At 41.4% G+C, this 21,658-nt stretch overlaps 1 protein-coding gene across 1 annotated transcript in view; it reads right to left on the reverse strand.

Annotated features, from left to right (window-relative positions):
• The window catches only part of ryr2a (ryanodine receptor 2a (cardiac)), a 190,202-nt gene that overhangs the window by 123,448 nt on the left and 45,096 nt on the right, over positions 1-21,658 (reverse strand). The window contains exons 13-20 of the mRNA XM_073490144.1: positions 20,965-21,086; positions 17,897-18,080; positions 3,570-3,705; positions 3,172-3,267; positions 1,632-1,750; positions 1,041-1,174; positions 647-888; positions 152-344 (exon numbers count right to left, since the gene is read on the reverse strand). Coding sequence (XP_073346245.1) covers positions 152-344; positions 647-888; positions 1,041-1,174; positions 1,632-1,750; positions 3,172-3,267; positions 3,570-3,705; positions 17,897-18,080; positions 20,965-21,086 — 1,226 coding nt within the window. The remainder of the gene's footprint in view (positions 1-151; positions 345-646; positions 889-1,040; positions 1,175-1,631; positions 1,751-3,171; positions 3,268-3,569; positions 3,706-17,896; positions 18,081-20,964; positions 21,087-21,658) is intronic.

Genomic DNA, 21,658 nt, shown 5'->3' on the forward strand with positions numbered 1-21,658 from the left:
TTTAAGATAGTTGTTTCTTTCAGTGTGCATTCACACTAACCTAAATCAAGACTACAGGTACTACACAGTGTGGCTTCTACTACAGACATATGAAATAAATACAGTAAATGATTTTTCTTTTTGTGTGAACTGTTTTCAGTGAGGCACTGACTTGACTCCAGCTGAGAAGCTGGCCACAGGGAAGAAGAGGCCGTCAGAGTTGAAGTTTTCAAACATGCCCTGAACCGGCTGACCGTTGATCCTGAAGGAGATGCTGGGCACACTGAGGTCCAGGCAGCAACTCACCACATCCTCCGCTCTCAGAAGATGCTGATTGGGTGAGTTAACAGACCGAGCAATGCAGCCTGAGGACACAGTTTTTTTTTTGGTTTTGAGTAAGCAACATGTAGACTACATCTGAATTCTGAATCCTGAACAATTTTATATGAGGTCATCCGGTTTGTTAATAACATCACAGCACAGGCAATGAATGCTTTTCATGGTATGTTGTCTTTTTATATGAAAATGAGTAGATTAGCCTGTCCTGATGTATTACAATGCAGAGAAGTACAAATATTATTTAGCTGGTTACTATAAGGAAGTATAATTACCATCTCTTGATAAACTTGCACGCACACACACACACACACACACACTAACACCTTACCTGACCAGAGATGGAGTCCATCAAAGCCGTAGGAATAGAGGTCATCACCCACCCCGTTGCCTCCCCACCCCTCCCCCCCACTGGGGTAGGGTGCGTAGCCACTAGTGTTGGCCCAGCCCACCCTGAGGTGAGTGGCCTCTGCTGTAACAAAGGGCAGTGCCTGATCCACGATCAACTCGTAGTACCACTTCCTGTACTGAGCAGAGCCATCACTGACTCCCAGGAAGATGTTGGGACGCATGCTGTTGGAAAGACGAAGCAGAATGACTGTCTGAGGGGTGGGTTAGAATGACGACGCCTGTGTATTCTATCTGCTGTTGACTTTTATGAATGTAAATTTTCATTGTTAACAGCTGTGTGCTGTGTTTGTGTGTGTATGTGTGTGTGTGTATACCTGCTTACGTGGTTGATCAGGCGGGTCTGCAGTAACAGATCTCTTCCTGGCAGCAGGTTGTCACAGATCAGGTGCTGGTTGGAGCGGACTGCCACTCCATGACACACACACAGTGAACACAACACATCTAGAACCTAGACAGTACACACATACCATAAAATATGTCAGTGTTCAAAACATAATTATTGTTAAAGTATGAACACATGCACACAAACACTTATTGGCACGCAGACTGAACTGCAGGATTCCTGGTAGACTGATTTGATTGGACAGGCTGCAGCTCTATGTCACATGGGGTTTCTCTGCCTTGAGAAATGGTTTGTTGTTAGCTAACCCCGCTCAGTTAAACAAAGACAAGTTGAGTAATTGTCTAAATTTTTAAATCACTGCTTCTGGCAGGCTCGCTCATCCAGCACTGTGTTCTCAGCTGCCTCAGGTTCTGCCAACAGAATCCTAGAAGCCGTTTCACAGCATACCTAAATAAATATGTGGATTATTTGCACATAACTTTCAAGGTGTAAGATGTACACAGGTGAAACTTCTGTTTTATGTGAAGATATACTGTGATGTACTTTACATCTCAAAGAATACCTTGTGATTGCGACCATGCTTGTCCAGCAGAGATATAATAGATTTGATGTGCCCCTCTTTGATTATGTTCAGTGCCTCAGGACTCTCCACCAGCACACAGTGTAGCACCTCAAGTATACCTAGGAATACAAAATATGTATAGTAAGAATCATTACACAAGTGCAGTAAGCAAAACCAGGGACTCTATTTGCAAATCAATCAAAGCCTACAAGTATCTCCTAACTGGAAACCAGACAATAGCCACACAAAGACAGATTAGACAAAGATAAATACAACAGTGTTTCAGCCTAAATAAAGCTAATGGCCAAGAGTGGCACAACTTGATATCACACAGCAGGGGACTACGGCTAAGGAACAGGAGTGTTAAGGTGTCTAATAACTAGACCCGTGTACTCTCAAATTTTACATGAAAACTATGTTTGTTGCTGTGGAGCCTCTCAACATGTATCCCTGAGACTAGTTCCCCAACCCATCTGGAGAAACAAGAAGCGGTGGAAGACCTCCTCCATTCCTTTAGAATCTTCCTTTTTGCATCTTACATACCAAACATTAAAGTGTGCTGTGCAGTAAGTGGCAGAGCAAGAGGTTTGAAACAACCAAACAAGGCAATTAATGAATCAGGTTCAATCTGTAAATCGTAAATTTACAAAACCAAATAGAGATATCCTGCCATAAAGGAACTTTCTTAGGATAGGACCAGAAAGTATGACCTAGAGTACCTTTTGATGTTTCATCTGTCACAAATATCAGATGCATAGTTATATGGCATGATATGGCAGTGTTGTCTTTTTCTGGTTTTAAAGGCGACATTACAGTAAAGTGATGTAAGTGACTCTGAACTTACCAGACTGTTCTACTTGTTCTAATACTTGCATTTACCCACTTAGTCATTATATCCACATTACCGATGATTATTGATCAGAAATCCCATTGTGTTAGTATTTTGTGAAAGTACCAATAGTCATCCCTATAATATTGTTGCAACTTGGCATTAACTGAACCTTGAAGGGTATAAGAATATACTCTTGAAAATAACACGCTCCCGGTGGTATTCCCACTGCCAACTATTGTATCACCTGATCCCTGATCTGCAAAGCACTCCCACATGCACTCCCACATGACCCTGACATACTCCACCATCACTTTACCCCTCTTCCTTTTTGATGCAGCTAGAGACTACCCATGTGCAGGAAGGCATGTTTTAGCAAAAGCTTTGTTCCTGTATTTGGTATGATTCTGTATTTCTTACTTGTTTTTGCCATGTATGCACCTATTGCGGAAAATAATTCCTCGATGATGACAAATAAACTAATCTATCTAATCAGTCTAATCCATCAATCTAATTGATCTGCTCTACGTAATCCATCTATCAATCTATCTATCAGCTGCTAGGAACAGATGAAAAGTGAGTTTGTATGAAACAAATTTAAATATCTCAATATGAAATTGGACCCTCTGATTTCAACATTACCACTTTATGATGACCCAGTAGTGCTCAACTGTGTATTGTGACTGTCTCGTTGAAGACAAGGTGACCTACCAGAGGAGGCCTCCAGTCTCTCCAGTCTGCTGATCAGCCAGTCCAACGAACCAGAAAACTGAGCACAGTTCTTCCTGTTTCCTCTGATCAGTGCAGCTGGGAGGAGGACAGGAGAGAAGAGACATGACCTAAGAGGCACTGCTAATAATGGAATAATGATAAAACCGTAGCAACAGCTTATTCTTTTCTCCTTATTTCCACATCTGTGGGGAACATTTTTCATTTCAGCCTAATTTTTCCACTGAAACCATTGTTATCTCTATGAATATTGTGAATATCAATTTAATTTAACGTGATGACTTTCCGTAAAGCTCTTAGTAAAATATGGCTTAAGAGAATAAGATTTGTCTTCATCATATCATTTCTATGTGTGTCAGTGTGTAAGAGTGTGTATATACCCAGTAGTTGGTAGAGGGAGTTGAGGATGGAGCTCCAAGCCTCCCCTGCCTCCCTTCCTACCACCTCAGCAAAATGAGCTGCACTGCTGTAGACGTGAAGGCGATCAATACACTCCAACACCAGGCTGATCATCCCCTACAGACACATGTTTTACAGTTTTACTGGTTTATTCAGCTGGACTCCAATAGCCCTAATCAAATGAAGTGGGTAACAGTGCAAAGCTATAGATTGAAACTGTTTACACTGTGAAGGCCCAGCTGCAGATAAGAGTTGTGAACGGTGACTCTGCGGTCGCAAACCTCAGACAGGCTGCATTCCAACTTGACACACTCGCTGTCTTGAGTACTTTGTCAAGGCCACACTTATGTTTATACTACATGTTTATATAAACTGCAATTAGTATCCATGTATGCTTTATAAAGTAGCACAGTACACTCACATTTTAGTTTATACCCCGTTTGACCACAATGTGTGCAACAATGGCAGAGTGGCGCTGTCCGTATTTTGGCTGGGTGACTCCACAGGAAGCACGTATGTAGTGTAATGCTATGTTAATATGACTGCTTTGGCTGATATTTAACTTTAACAGCTCTTCAGTGGACTAAGTTAAATAAACTAAAGATGTGTAACTACATATTTTTCAGTCGGCATTGTGTATACCCACTTCTAAATCCCCTATGTCTCCCCTCCGAACCCTAACCCCTCTAATTTTGAAAATCTAACCCATGACAACACATTAGTTAAGGTTGTAGCCTATGAAGGTGCATCCTACTATATGAATACTGAGCCCTCTACATAGCTGGTAAAACACTGTGACACTGACTTTAGATCCATTGCCCACTGTGATGCCCATTGTTATTACTGCAAAAGGTGATTTGCTGGCCCATTTCGAAGTCTGCTGCTCTGAGATGGGCCAGCAAATCACCTGCTCACACCTCATTTTAATTGACAATAACTCTGTTTGACTGTATATGAGCAAAATGCTCTATTTAACTGGAGGAGGAGGAGCACTGCGGTGCATCTCTGTGTGCGGAATGTGGTGCATGGATCTCAGTCCTTTGATCAGGCCGGTCAGGACATAAGAACTATCACTCTGATTAACAGGGAATGGGGTGTCGGTGGGTAAAATAATTAACCTTTGATGATGAACATATTAATAACATTAAAACTGCAAGCAGTGATGAACGGGCCCTCGCAGGGTATGCTGCTGTTGGGGCGTGCTGCTTACCCGGCCCCATTGCCCAATTATTGTGTATGCATGTCTTAACTGTCCGTGTGTTAATCCGACTGTATTTCGTGAAGATATGCAAGACTGTCTGTTTGACCACAATGTGCAGGAAATTGTTGTTCTGTATTTTGGGCGTTCTTTGGACTATCAGAATTCTTTTGATAGCTTTTTGTCAGGAGGGTCCACAGATGCTGTGTGCAAAGTTTCGTGCAAATCAGAGAAATTGCCTGGGAGGAGTTCGAAAAAGTAGATTTGCAACATTTAGCAAATTTGTGAATGGAAATTTAGCGCAAAAGTGGGCGTGGCCTACATCACACAATTCAGCTGAATTCAGGGAACATGTAGATATAAGGTTTAAAACTGCGACATATTATGTGGGAGTTATGGAGTAAAACCTTTTTTGTGTTGATAATAACGCCACCTGCTGGTCATTTTTGGTGTGTGAGTTAAAGGGGCCAGTCTATACCACCCCTATGAATTTCATTGACATAATTGTTATGGTGTGGGCACAGTGCCAAACAAAAAATTAGACTGCCACCAGAGCGCCACCTAGTGTCAGATCAGTAACACCTTCATCAGCTATCCTCAGGAGGGCATTGGCAATGAGTGTACCAAGTTTTGTGTTAATCCGACCAACCGATGTTGAGATATAAAATACTTGAATTTAAAGAGCGCCACCTAGTGGTCATCTGTCAAAATTTTGCACAGAGCCTTAGGGGCTTATGGGGAAGTAGTAACCTGAGCTTCATGCCATTCAGACACACCAATGTGGAGATATGCAACACTTCCTGTTTTGACCCAAATCTACAGGAAGTTGTTATTTAATAACTTGAGTATTGTTTAGAATATCAAAATTATTTTAATAACTTTTTGTCAGAACGGTCCACAGATGCAGTGTGCAAAGTTTGGTGCAAATGGGTGAAATTGTCTGTGAGGAGTTCGAAAAAGTAGGTTTGCGACATTTTGGGAGTTTGCGGAAAAAAACGTAGGCGGAAATGGGCGTGGCCTATATCACAAGATTCAACAGAATTCAGGGAATGCGTGGATATAAGGTTTTTGAATGTGCGACAAAGTATATGGGAGTTATAAGCCAAAACGCACTTTCCTTGATTATAGCGCCACCTAGTGGTGGACATTCACAACGACCATAGATTATAAAATTTTTCGCCAAGCCTAATGGGTTTGCCAAATAAAATTGCGTTTTCATCCATGTTCAGGCATTGAAAAATGCGATCATTTGGGACAAAGAAAAACAAATTAAAGCTGCAAGCAGCGATGAACGGGCCCTCACCCCCCCACGTACGTCGGGCCGTGGTGCCATCGGAGGGCAGACGCAGAGGACAAGTTTGCCTGTGTCCACTATATGGCCCTAGAGCTCACCCATCAATTATATGTCATGTTGTAGTGTATGATTTGGAGAAAACAACCTGTGAATGTCATGTAAATTGGATGATGTTTGTTGTCACAGCACATAGCTGAGCGAAAGATAGCGCCTCGGTAAGCTTCTGTCAGAAATGCATGTATGTGTTATGTGTGAGAGAAAGTGTGTGTGTGTGTCTTTTGGTTTCACTTCTGTTTTGTTTTGCTTGCTTTTATTGTGTGAAGCTCTTTGTGCTACACTATATTTGTATGAAATGTGCTATATAAGTGATGTCTGATTGATTGATATGAGGCTGACTTCCTGTGTCCAGTGTGTGCTGCCATGGAAAGGTTCTTACCTAAATAGGTGCATGTGACCCACAACACAACATAGCCACCTAGTGGACAGTTTGTGTCCAACACACACCATACATTGACATGGCTCTTACATGGCCAAGCATTGAAAGATCGGACCGTCACACCCACCAGGAATAACATAGGCAAAAGCTTTTGACAACATTTCATCATGAAGGTATGAGGATGACACTTAGTCTGTGGTGTTAAATCTGTAGGACAAGTTAAAGACAGTATGAGGCATAGAAATGGGTGAAAATGGCAGCAAAATCGCAACTTTGAACCAAAATGGCAGACTTCCAGTTGGACTGAGAATATGTGTCCAAGAGGGTTTTTTGTGCGTCTGGTCATGATACTTATGCGTACCGAATTTCGTTAGTGTATGTGCATGTAGGAGGCAGGGCTTCAAGTTTGACAAAATGGCCGCTGTGAACCAAAATGGCCGACTTCCTGTTGGACTGAGGGTTTCGGTGCCTAGGGGTATTTTGTGCATCTGGTAATGACACATATGTATACCGAATTTTGTTCATGTATGTCCATGTAGGAGGCGGGGCTTCAAATTTGAAATATTCCAGGGGGCGCTATGGAGCCATCTTTTCACTTAACACAGTATTGATGGATAGACGTATTCAGTGCCAGCCCCTCTACATGTGTGATCAATTTGGTGAAGATGGGAAATTGTATGTTGAAGTTATAAGGACTTCCTGCTTATGGCGAAGGATCGAAATTGGCCGCACTGCTATGCCCACCAGGAATAACATAGGCGAAAGCTTTTGACGACTTTTCATCATCAAGGTATGAGGATGAGACTTAGTGACTGGGAAGTCTGTGGTGTTAAATCTGTAGGACAAGATAATTAATGTACGAGGCTTAGAAATGGGTGGAAATGGCGGCGAAATCTCAACTTTGAACCAAAATAGCAGACTTCCTGTTGGACTGTGGGTATAGGTCCTACAGGCTTTTTTTGTGCATCTGGTCATGATACATAGGCATACCGAATTTCGTTAATGTATGTGCATGTAGGAGGCGGGGCTTCAAGTTTGAAATATTCCAGGGGGCGCTATGGAGCCATTTTTTAACTTAAAATGCCCAGACCCATTTCAGATATCAATGGGCATGACTCGTGATTCGTGTGTAAAATTTGGTGTCCGTAGGTGTTTGTCTGTACATACACATTGGGAAAAGCCATAAGGGGGTCTCGAAATTGACCGCACCGCCACGCCTACCAGGTATATCGGAGGCGAAAACTTTTGACAAGGTGTCATCATCAAGGTCTCAGGATGATACTAAGTGACTGTGAAGTCTGTGGCGTGAAATCTGTAGGACAAGTTAAATAAAGTACGAGGCATAGACATTGTGGTATCGAATTAACGACTCATGGGTAGGGAGCTACGGGACAAATTTGGTGAGTCTGTGATCATCCTAAAGTCCCAAAAACAGTATCGGAAAAATGAAAATCGCTGCGCGCCATTCAAGATGGCCGACTTCCTGTTGCGGCAAAAATAATTCCAGCCTAAATCCTTGAGACCCATGACTCCTGTAAATTTCAAGACGATCCAAGAATGTTTTCGCGGCCTGACCCAACATTAGGTGGCGCTATGGAGTCCCCTGGCCACACCCACCTCCAATCATTTTGAATTCTGATGTGGGCGCGCACATGTGACGTATGTTCCGAGTTTGGTGAGTTTTGGGGTATGTTCAGGCCGCCAAATATGCGCTCGTTTGAAAGGACAAAGAAGTATAATAATAAAGAATCCTTACAGATACAATAGGTCCTTGCACGAGATTAGTGCTCGGGCCCTAATAATTTAGAATCCTTACAAAAATAATAGGGACCTCGCAGGTTTCCTGCTCAGGCCCTAATAACCTGCAGCCATCCTCCAGCATCAGGACCCATCTTTTTGCCGGCTTAAGTGGCGCACAGCGCAGCGGAAGTGTCGTTGCTAGTTTTAGATCATCATCTTTATTGATTATTGATCATTATCAATATCTCAATATCACTATCACTGTGCTGATCAATGAGAAGAGGGCAAAATCCATGCGCAGGGATTGTGAATCCGAGGGCATGGATTTTTCTTTCTACCATGTGACCCTAGAAGGGCTCCGTACGGACTGAGTCAATGAGGAAATATAACAGCCTGTTCAAGAGGGAGGAGAGAGAAACTCAGGGCCCTGATGTGTTCCCTGTAGTCTGGACTGCTCACATGTGCCACCTGGTGGTTGTTGGTGGGCACTGCAGCTAATGCAAAATCAGCTGGATAAAATAAAAAAGTCCCCGCTCCTTTTCTGCCGTGTCGCGGCACCTTTAATGCCGTGGTAATGGCGTCATCTGAAAGGAGAGACATTTGTAAATTAAAAAGTGAGACATAAAGGGAACTTTTTCTTACTGGTTTCTGTGTGATATATTTTGACTTTTGATTAAAATAAAAAAACTGAGAACTTTTGTACTTTAAAGGAACTTGGGGCAGGATCAAGAAATAAGACTCAATAGTGTCACAACGGCCGTTGCGGCCGTTAGGGTAACTGCAGCCATCAGACAAGCTGGCGCGGGAGCGCGTATGAACTCTTCACAGCAGTGCAGCTGATGCCTTATCCCCTACACACAGGAAGCAGCCAGGAAGCTGGCTCGCTGTGTGTAGCAACATACAAGCGTGCCAATTTACCATTACGGTTGATGCAGTCTGAAAGGCACAGGCGAAAGCAAAGACGGCATATTGGGGGACAAAAATATCGTCTCTGATACGGGATTGCTGTGTGTAAGCGGCTAATGTTACTACACAGACACAACAGGTTGGGCTTTCGGTCCCATATATTAAGGGACATATTTCTAACTATTCGGTTTCAGACTAAAGGACCGTGGAAAATGCGCAGTCTTTAACTATTCAGTGTTACACAGCGGTGGACTAAGTTACATGTTTGCAGCTAACGCTACTTTGCAAGTTAGGTCACTCCGAGTCCTCGTGATCTCATATGATTTTCAAATCAAGTTCTAAACATGACCTGTAATGTTTTCTTACCTGGTTACTAGGAAATGAGCCATGTCAGCATCTGTTTTGAGTCCTAATTCCAGTTGAAGTTGCCTCCATGAGTCAAACGCATATCTGATGTGTATTCAGGTGCCAGCCCGGCTTTGGTCGTAATTTCGTTTCGACTCACGACATGCCGCTGATAAAACCTTCGTTTTCTTCCTAGTATGACTCTTTAGTGGACTTTGTGTGGTGGTGGGTCGTTTGCTGGTCGTAGCAGAATCCATTACTACCCAAACACTAGTTTGGGTCCACCGCGCTTGTCTTCTTCCCGTATCCAAGGACGCGCATTCAGCGTCATCTGACGTCACGTCCGCAGGACTGCGCGGGAAATTTGGGCCCAAATTGCAGTACTTTATGCAGCACACAGCCTGTTCAAGGCAATGGAGAGATACGTGGGTGGGCTCATTCTTTTTGGTTTTGAACGCTTCATCACCCATTACCATTAAAAAACTTGAAATGCATGTTTATTTTTTCACAAATCCTGCCCCAAGTTCCTTTAACTAATCATTCTGTAGCTAACACTGATTGCACAGTGTAATGGCTGTAGAAAAATGACACCCATTTGCAAATTTGTTACATGAAATCAGAGACTGTTGTGCCAACAGAGACCTATCTCCACCACAACATCTCGGAGCAAGCTGTTGCACTCGACAGGTGGAACATTTTCCAGGCCAACAGCACTCCGGACTACAGCTGAACGATGCAAGGTGAACTCTTTAAGCAGCAAGCATCAATGTTGTAAGCATAAACAGTCAAAATGGGTGGACAGTGTTTATCTGATATCGAACATTCGATGTGAAGATGTCGACTATAATATCATCACCATCATTTTGCTGCTGTTTACATACACCCCGACGCAAATTCAAAAGATGCACTACGTGTTTATATACATTTGTATATAAATAATTGTATGTTCTGTAATTATGTAACATGAAGGATTTTATGAACTTTCATTTCATTATGCAACTGTAACCCATGGATTTCAGGGCTACACACTCCATATATGTGATTTAGAGGTGTAATTACATGTTGTTCCCTCAAGGGGGCGCATATACACTGGTCACCTGTGTGTTGAGGGGGCTATGCGACCTCTTCCTTCTCGACGCAGTAGCTCTCTCAACACAGCAGATGTGCGAGCATGCAAACATCAAACAAGCAATTCCTGGTATGAAACACCCCAAAATAGTCATAAAGTCAGATTAATGTCTATGTAACAACGCTAATAAGTTGCTCTTTTAATAGAGGTCCAACTGTGAGCGAGAGGGAAACAGCTTCTGTCGAGCTATAAATGTTGAGAAACTCCGGTGAGTTACCATAGTGTATGCTAGTCTGTTGTTAGCCATTGTGTAGGAAGCTGCATTAAACTTGCAGTTGAGTCAAGATATTTGTCATAAAAACCAACCGGTGATTGTGATTGTGGTCTAATGTTTATTAAATGCTTTGGTGCAACTGTATCATTGTATAGTCTGAGAAGATCGCTAACGGCTAAACGCTAATCGCTAATGGATAAGCTAACCGATAGCTGTGGCTAATGGAGAGACTGACACTGCGTCAAAACTTTAAAGGACAATTGTGCTGTTTTCTAACATTACAATCATTATGTTTTAATTGGATTTGTGCACTTTAGTGCTTTGTAATGCCATTGAATGGTGATTTAACTGATTTTGGTTGCTAAGAAGTACATGTTAAGAGAATCATAAAGGATAATTTAGTTCATTTTCATGATTAAGTTAGCATAAAAATGTAACAATACAGCAAATAATTGAGGTGAATGTTAAAATAGTAATTGTTTTGACATAATAAATACAGAATAAGCAATCTGTTATTGTAAGAATACAAATGTTGATATGATAGGGGGAAAATTCATTGTAAATAATTTATTGTTAAAGTTAAAAAGACAATTCATGGTAAATGGTTCATGTTACAATTACCAGTTGTTAAAATAAGGTAATTGTAGTACAAGTATATCCTTAAGTTGTTGGTTATATGATGTATGATATTCTGAGAGAGAAAAGAATTTAATGAGATCTCATCTAAGACACATAAAGAGAACCAAATAACTTGTTATCCTGCACTATCTGTGTAGGTTGGTTTTTTTGTGACCAGATAGAATCAAAGATGGCGAGCCCAGCCCGTGACCCTGTGGACGGTTGGAGAAACGGTGTTGGCCAACCGTAGGAACTGTCCACAGAGGACATCTGATTTAAAGTGATACCCAGTTTCAGTGGGTTACAGATAAGACACAAACAGTCATTATCCTACCCGGGTAGTAGTAGTAATAGAAGTGAACACTTTGAACAGATACAACACAAACAACTTTGAACTGAACTCTTGAGCTCTTTGACCATAAGGAGTACCTGTGGATTAAAGGAACAATCAGGAAACTAAAGAACATTTCATTGGAAGTTTCCCACTTCCATAACGGACTATTTCTGTTGATTTTTTATTTTGATTTATTTACTTTATTTGTTATTTTCCATTCTTTTCAAAAGAATTACAGTATTGTGTATTATTGTGTATACGGTTTGAGGCAATAAATGGTTACTGTTCAACCATACATTAATTCACTCCCCGAATTATTCAAGACAACTGCTCATCGGACCTAGATGGATGTTAGTGTCTTATTGCTACTTGATTGACACTGAGGATGCTACACAACCCTGTGTTGTATCAAATTACCTTGTACCTTGTATAGATTGGTTCCAAACCTCACTTTCACTATGCTACTGTCTACCACCGGGGAGGACTAATTACAGCACAAAAGAAGTGTGTCTGCCATCAAACAACCAAACCAGGAAGAGGCATTGTTTTTTCCCAGTCACTTTCCCCGGGTAATATGGGGACCGGTGTTTCGGATTAACACAGGGCTATGTTAACTGGCGACCATCAGCCGAATGCGTCAGTGGTTGCCATAGCCACAGCAGATGTTGAAAACAGGAAGAGAAGATGTAGCTGTCCTCAGATATGCCTCTTTGTTCAGGTTTTCTCTGTGTAAAACATACCTGATCCGTAGTTGGGCTCCTGTTTGAGTAAACGTGTATAACCCTCAGTCACTGTATCAACGATGCTGGTTGTTACGAAAGACGTTGTAAACAGGAAAAGGGAGAGTTGCTCTTCCTGTGAATGTGTATCTCTAATAAACCTTTATTAAATACACTTACTCGTCTATGCTTCCTGTTTGAGTAAACATGCATCACATAGAAGAACTATGGAACCCTTTTAAACGAAAAAAGGAAAAAGAATAAAGGTTATGCTTATTTGCCAAATATTTCATCCATATGTGATTGCTGAGCAACCCATCAACAAGACATGGGTAGTATTAATATGGCTTTGTTGGTCCCCAAAATAGGTCTCATGGTCCATGGTCTGAGTCCATCAGTCCAAGCCTTGTCTAATAAGCTCGTTAGCAAACAAAAGGGGGAAACATATATTATATAATAATAATAATGCATCCTTTGGGAAGCACTTGGCACGCTGATACTGCTGTCATTCCTACACATGGCCTATAACATAATCTTACAGACACTAACATAAATTGATTATATTTTTTGGGAAATTGTTTCAAACAGCTGCTTATGTGTGTTATAAAACCATCACAGTACCAAAATGGTGCATAGGCACTGTGGTCACAAGTTGATCTGGCCACCTTGTGCGTCCAAAAGGTGGCTGTGTGTCTGCTGTGAGGAGCCTGAGAGGCTATGCCGTGAATCAAAACATGGTTGATCTGGTGTAGTGGATTGGTTATCATGCTGTAGAATACTTTTTCCCTCAATGAGTCTGAGTTCGAGTCCCGTATTGTTACCTTTTTTGTTTTTTTTTTCTGTGTGGTTTAAAAGGGTTCCATATTTCTTCTATGTGATGAATGTTTACTCAAACAGGCAGCAAAGACGAGTAAGTGTATTTAATAAAGGTTATGCTTATTTGTATTAGAAACCATCACAGTACCAACATGGTGCATAGACACTGGGGTCACAAGTTGATCCGGCCATCTCGTGCGTCAAAGAGGTGGCTGTGTGTATGCTGTGAGGAGTTAGATAGGCTATATCGCAAGTTACCTGTGTGGTCTGTTTGGCGTAGTGAATCGGTTACCACACAGTTTTTTTCCCTCAATTAGTGTGAGTTCAAGTCCTGTAATTTATTTTTTATTTTTTATTTTTTATTTTCACTTTTGTTTTTGCTCCCATTTTTCATGAGCTGAACTCAAAGATCTAAAACTTTTAAAAGGGTTCCATAGTTCTTCTATGTGATGCATGTTTACTCAAACAGGAAGCAAAGATGAGTAAGTGTATTTAATAAAGGTTTATTAGAGATACATATTCACATGAAGAGCAACTCTCCCTTTTCCTGTTTACGTCTTCCGTAACAACCAGCAACATTGATACAGCGACTGAGGGTTATACACATTTACTCAAACAGGAGCCCAACTATGGATCAGGTATGCACTGTTGCCAACTCCTCAGATATTATCTTAACAAATTTACATTACATGGTTGAGATAAAATGACGTGCTCATATTATAGGCATATACACTGAACAAAAATATAAACGCAACACTTTTGTTTTTGCTCCCATTTTTCATGAGCTGAACTCAAAGATCTAAAACTTTTAAAAGGGTTCCATAGTTCTTCTATGTTATACACATTTACTCAAACAGGAGCCCAACTATGGATCAGGTATGCACTGTTGCCAACTCCTCAGTAAGGAAAGTCGCTATTGGCTGTCCTAAAAGTCGCTAGAAGTTGCTAAATGGCGTCATCACCTAATTTGCATAACTGGCCATGTGCATGTAATTGTAATGGACGCTGTAGGAGAGAGGAATAACGTCGTGGGAGAGATAAAAAGTGAGGTAAAAAACACCCTTAATATGTTTAGAACTACAAATGAACTTATTTTAGTGCAGTGATTTCTTTTAGACAAAGAAAATTTACATTTACATCCCACCCTGACTGTAAGCGAGGGTGGGATCAGCCAGCGGCAGCTTTGCACATGCGCGATTCGCAGTCTGGACGCGAGGGGTGAACTTCTCCTGCTCTGACTGCAGCTGGGAGGGACTGTTGCACGAGGACTGGGCCGCCTGTGAGTGCTTTGGGACGAGGGAGGCTCCACAAGTCTCCAATAACACCAGAAAAAGTCGCTAGATTTGTCGCTAGTCGCTTTTTATGAAAAAGAGTCGCTAGAGGGGTCTGAAAACTTGCTAAATATAGCTACAAAGTCGCTAAGTTGGCAACACTGCAGGTATGTTTTACACAGAGAAAACCTGAACAAAGAGGCATATCCGAGGACAGCTACGTCTTCTCTTCCCGTTTTCAATATCTGCTGTGGCTAGGCAACCACTGACGCATACGGCTGATGGTCGCCAGTTAACATAGCCCCGTGTTAATCCGAAACACCGGTGTTGTTTCAAAGTCTGTCCCCTCGCTGATCTGTATTTCCACCTACCAACAGGACTTGAGACAGTTCAAAACAAGATTCTTTCTACTTATTCCGCCCTCCCTGAACGTTGGTGTTTAATTTGGCAGATAGGTAAACAGTTCACCAAATGAGAGACAAAGGCTTCAGGTTCAGGCTGTTTAATTGTTGCCTCACACATGAAGGTACTGTAAAACTAAAATACATATAAGAAAAACACATTAAATCACATATTTTAGCTACAATATAGCTACAACCATGTGGAAATAACTAGTTCGTTAGCTCGATGCTAACACATAATGGGAATTACTATTAACACGTTAATGGCAATCGCGATGATATTATCTTAACAAATTTACATTACATGGTTGAGATAAAATGACGTGCTCATATTATAGGCATATACACTGAACAAAAATATAAACGCAACACTTTTGTTTTTGCTCCCATTTTTCATGAGCTGAACTCAAAGATCTAAAACTTTTTTTATATACACAAAAGATCCATTTCTCTCAAATATTTATTATATATAGATATAGATATATATATATATTATTATATAGATTATTGTCGTAGTTTGTGTACTTTCATCCTCTCTACTGCTGTCACTTTTGGAAGTTTTTGTGACACTTTTCACTTCCTCGATTAGTTTGGAAACTGCTCGAGTCAATGACTTCCAAGTGGAGAACCTCTCAAACCTATGAGATACAAGCAGACATTTTGTCACCTTTGTACTGAAGGTTGTCCCCTCAAGGCGAATCTCTGGATCCATATCTGGATGTACTAGCTCTAAGTTGTTGGGTTAGTAGTGTGCTCTCACTGAGGTTTTGATAGAAACGATGGCCCAGAAAACCAGTTGGTGCTTTTGAGAGCCGCAGCAGCTACTGGTTGGGTTCCATGGTCTGCAGGATTTTCCTCAGTGATGTAATACCACTGATGTGGATGAGAAGACTTTCAGATCTGTGTGATTCTGTTGAGACATAGACATCAAACCTACACGACAGTCCCCTGTTGTACAGACTGTTTTCAAGTAGGCTACAGTAGCTATTGCTATGTTTGCTGCGTCTGAAAAGACAAAAAGCTCTTTGTACCGTGTCTGTGTTGCCAGGGAAACAGGAACGTAAGGTCTTGGGATCTGGAGCTTCTCCAATTCCTTCATGGAGTCTCTCCAGAGCTTCCATTGCTCCTGTTTTAATGTTGGAAGTGGAGCATCCCAATCATACTGTTCGACAGATGTCATCTTTTATGTTCCTTCCTCCCACTGTGACTGGTGCTACAAACCCCAAGAGGTCAAACAGACTGTTCACCATAGAGAGAATACCTCTTTTGGTTAAAGGCTGTTCGTCCTGGGACACACTGAAGGTAAAGCTGTCCGTCTCCAGGTTCCAACTGAGACCTAGACTCCTTTGAAGAGGCAGTGGTTTCACTCCCAAATGTAGGTCCTTCAGATCCTTAGCTCAGTCCACTGGAGGGAATGCCTGCATGACGATGCTGCTGTTGGATGCTATTTTGTGTAGCCTGATATATGACTCAGCTAGCATTTCTTGGGACGTTTGTAGGATGTTAATGGTTTCTGCTTCACTAGGGAATGATGCAAGTCCGTCCATGTAGAAATTGCGCATGACAAACTCTCTTGCATCAGCACTGGAGACTGCCACTTCCAGGGCAGCTCGTCTGGCGATGGACTGTTGCCAAATACATGCACTGTCATCCGAAACTCTTTCACTGGTTTCTGCAAGTCGTTATCCTCATACCACAAGAACCTCAAAAAATCTTGATGTTTTTCACAGATGTGAAACAATAAAACATCTGTTGCACGTCAGCTGTAACTGCAATTGGTTCTTTATGGAAGCAAATCAGAACTCCGACAAGAATATTGTTCAGATCGGGTCCACTCAAGAGCATGTTGTTGAGAGAAATGCCTTCATGTCTGGCACTGGAGTCGAACGCTACTCTTATCTGGTCTGGCTTTTGGGGATAATAAACACCCAATACGGGAAGATACCAATACTCCTGGCCTTCCTTTAGTGGCGGAGCTGACTCTGCTTGCTTTGCATCAAACATCTTTTGCATGAAGTCGATGAAATGTTTTCTCATCTGTGGTTTCTTGTCTAAAGTAAGCTGTGGGGATGAGAGACGCTTCACGGCTTGAGGTCTGTTGTTTGGAAGGCGGTTCCGTGGTGACCCAAAAGGTAAGGGGGCAACCCAGGTGTTCGAACTGTCTTTATACACTTGTTGCTCTAGTGTGTCCAGGAAGATCTCATTTTCAATTGACAGAGCAGGTTTATCATCGTGCTGTGTTCTCTGAAACACTTGGCTGCCAAGATCATCTGTCCTTCTCTCTCCGATGATGCATGGAGCTTTGAAGACTCATATTTGAGTCCACCCAAGGTGGAGACATTGCGTGCCAGGAGAGGGCAGCACACTAGATCAGTAAGTAAGAAAACCTTCCTGCGTATTGATATAACCGGGTGTTTTACTCTGTCTTTTCATAGCACTGAGGTCAGGGATTCTGCGACAGTAGCCAGGCCGTAAGTTGTAGCCATGTTGCACTTTGCCAACAGTAATACCACAGGGAAACACTGGGAGGGGGGAAAGTTTGTCAATTTCCTCTTTAAATAAGAAAAATGTCTATTATTTGAACTATACTGTTGAGAAAGGTTGTCAGCAAACTGAAAAAAGATGCCATGGGTAGCAGTTTATATGGCTAGGAGGATAGCATGTACAAAGAATAAATTGATCCAAGCATCACATCTTATGGCACAAGTGTTTTACCACTGACTGTGATGATGCAATCACAGATACACTACACTTTTCTTTCAGTGGCTTTGTTGATTATATTTTGTCATAAGAAATGTATTTGTCACATGAACTGGAAATCCAACTTAATACCCATGGGTATTTAGGTAAACAAGACCCAAACACACGTGCCGCATATACTCCCTACCTCTTCCTGAAAGAGGTTCTGCCGGTTCTTCAGAGCTCTCAGCCGGTTCTGCTTGTCTTCATGTTCCAGGTGATCTCCGGGTGGTTGGAAGTAGCCAATCAGATCCTGCAGACTCAGACTGACCGAATCTATTGGTAGATCGAGAGTGGAGCTCTTCCCCTTTTTCCTTAATGTGTCCAGACCCCTGAAGCATACAGATCAGACGTCCATCACTGTCTATATAATGTGAGAAGATGTTGTTGTACTCCTCTCCTCACTGCTGCTGTGGTGCTGTTAGAACTAACTGACCTTTTTTCTGCAGGCTTATTTATATGTTAATGTCCATGTTATGTGTAGGTGACTGAAAAACATATTGCCTTATTTCTGCAGTGAGGTTTTGTTCATAATTCGGACGCTTTCAGGCTGCTGGCTCTCACTGTGTTTAGGCTGAGTTTATTGGCTATGAAAAGCTTGTCAGTTTTAATGGATTGTTTACACATACCTCTCTGCTGCTCTCCCCTGGTTTGATGTGTATGAGTGTGATGATTCCTCAGTCCAAACTAATGTGCTCGGCTTAATGTTTAAGATAAAGCTGCATTAATTCAAATGGCTTCTACATAGTGCAAAATATGGGGGTGAACTTTCTAAAAATACAGATGTGCATCTACAGTGCATCTTATATTGTATTTTTCAGTGCGTATTAATCTACACTGCAGCTGTTAGTTAGTAGTTAGTTTTTCTGGAGTTTTTACTCAGACCTTTGAGGAATCATTTAGATGGGAACTGTTAAATGTTTGATGCTAATTACATAATGATTTAAAGGTTGTACTTTTTAAAGGTCTGGTATGATGGATTTGGGGGGATTTAGGGGCAGAAATGCAACATAATATTCATAATGTTTTCTTTATTGTGCATTCTCCTGAAAACCAAGAACTGTTGTGTTATTTTTGCCTTAGAATGAGTCTTTTATTAGAGCCTGGGATATTATCTATCAATATTGATCAATATTGGCCTATCACAGATTTATTGGTATTAGCGTATATATTGTCCAATATGCACCAATATGAAAACTTTTGGTTTGATAAGAGATGAAAATGTGGAAAAAGAGGCTTGGTTTAATTTATAATCATTAAATTCTCAGTGAAGTTTACTGTTTGTACACTGATGTCATTTTAGACAACACAGTTAATTATTAAACTGTAAAATATCCTGTCTCTGTTGTATCTTTTCACAAGTGTTTGTGATGTGACATGTCAGCCGATAAACACACATTTTTTTGCAACGATTCCTCAAAGGTATCCACCTTTGAGGAATCATGACATGTCGACATTAGAGTCTTTTTACTCCCTAATGTCGATACTGGCATCTGCCCCAAAAGTGTAGTATCAGTTGGGCTCTACCTTTTATCTAGAGATACAGATGGAGCGGATCCTCTTCCATAGATTCCACCATGTTGCACTGTCATGTTTCTATAGTAGCCCAGAATGGAAAAGAGAGGGTCTTTAACATTTTTCACTTTTTTAGTGACGAGATGTGGGGTGTTCAGTTAGCTGCAATCTGCAACCTTGCAACTAGATGTCACTAATCCTACTCATTGGACCATTAATAAAATGTCTTGCATTTCTTTTGATTTGATGTTTATGGAAAAAAAAAAAAACTTGAGTTGTCTTTAAGCTATACAGTAAGCCCAGGGCTGGGCACTTGTATATTGTCAGACAGGATTGTTGGTATTGAGATTGGTCTCAGTGTTGAGAGCCCATGTGCAGCTCAGCGTTGGGAAAAAGATATACTTTGCTGGTTTAACAGAACTTCTACTTATCATTATCTCATTAGTCGTAATGCACGCTGCTACTCAAAGCTGAGAATTTACATATTATGTCTTCATCATGACGTTGACAGCTCATCTATTGTGTTTCTTTGCATGAGTATGCATTGTGAATCACTACAGATGACCTGTTGAGCTACATTTGCTTGCAGGCTTTATAACTCTTTACTGCACACACTGAGAGCAGCTGCTGCAGCTTTACACAGGAATACAGCTGCTTGTTGCTTTACATAAATCAGGCACATGGTGAAGAGTTCTTCTCTTGTAGTGAGTGACTGCAGTATCCTGACACATGTTCACTGAAGGAGCCTGTTCTCTCCTCAAATTAAAAGGATATTAAAACTGAAAGCTTACACACTTCATTGTAAGTGCTGGACATTTGCTTTAAATTAAGTTTCTATCAGTATTAAGGATGTTGTGGAGGATGTTAATGTGTTATATTATCCCATATTGTATCTCCGGGATCCCATATTGTTATGGGAATCGCATAACTACTTTTGTAGGTACAGGTAAAGCTTTGACTGATTATCTTGGCTCATGTTCACTCCAGAGCAGACTGAACCCTGAGCTTTATTTTTACCATTCAGGGGGAATCACTCAGGGGAAAATCACAAGCTTTTTTCACCAAATTGGCAGGTACAGTCACATGATCACTCTAATTACATTCATCATTCATTGAATCAATCATTATCACAATCAGCCACATTATCACTGAATGCTAGCATGCAAGGGAAAGGAAGGCAAGTTTGTTATATGGTAAATGGTCTTGCATTTCTATAGCTTTCCAGTCTACTGACAGCTCAAAGCGCTTTACAATACTTGCCACATTCACCCATTCAAGGACACTTCAACATGTAGCTGAGGGGAGCCGGGATTCGAACCAGTGACCTAGACGACCCGCTCTACCTCCTGAGCTACAGCCACCCCTTACCCACCCTGTACTTTATGTACACTGGCCAGCTGTTTTGGCAGGTTTCTATTTATTTCCTGTTGATTTCAAGAATCAAGAATTATTTTGTTCCTGTTGAATTTCTTAGCTGCTTGGATTCGTTGTTGAGAACCCTCATGAGCCGCTCTCACACGTGCATAACATTATGCTGCAATAAATCTCTGTTAATCAAAAGATGTCACCTTAACTTTTCAGATTATTATGCAGTTGCTGGAGTTTAATCCTACCTACGTTGTTTCTTGCCTTCTGCATATTATGTGTAATACATATCTGTGTCTGCGTGCATGTGTGTGTGTTTGTGTGTGTGGTAACCACCTGATGAATAGGTTGAACAGAAAGACAGTACTGCGGATGACTCTGGCAGTGCGGCTCTCCTCATGTTGTGATCGAGACAGCGTCAGCCCGTCATCCATGTGACCTTCATGGTGCATGATGGCCTGAAAAAGGAAGTAGGCTTTTAAAAGAATTGACCAATTAATATCACAAAATATATCACAATTAATCCAATTACAGCATTAAAAAAAGAAGAAATATGCAAGATTGTGATGTAAAAGCCTGAGCTGACTTGGGTCTGTCTCCAGTTAAATCAAACAAACAACAAGAGGACAACGAGAGAGTACCCCAGGACCCCTGTGGTTGATGTCAAATAGGAAGAAGTTCAGTGTTTCCTAAACATATATTTTACTTTCGTACACCAAGGTATATTTACGGCTACCTAAGTGTATTTGGCTACCCAGTTTATCATTTTATATTTTTATGGGGTTTTTTTTGCCTGTCCGAGAGAACTACTCCATCCGCAATCGACTGACTAGTGGACAATCTGCCCTCGCTCTTTCACTCCCAGCTACTGTCAATCACGCGTGCTCTGCAGAGAGAGTATTACACCCCCCCTGTAAACACACTGATTGTGAAGTGACCTCTCCCATTTAAAGTAGGCCTACTTAAGCCATTGTTTTGTATAAACTTGCAAGTGCATCTAGTTGTTGCAATGTCATTTGATGCACGTTGG

The sequence above is a fragment of the Pagrus major genome, chromosome 20 (assembly GCF_040436345.1).
Source record: "Pagrus major chromosome 20, Pma_NU_1.0".
In the NCBI taxonomy this organism is placed as follows: Eukaryota; Metazoa; Chordata; class Actinopteri; order Spariformes; family Sparidae; genus Pagrus; species Pagrus major.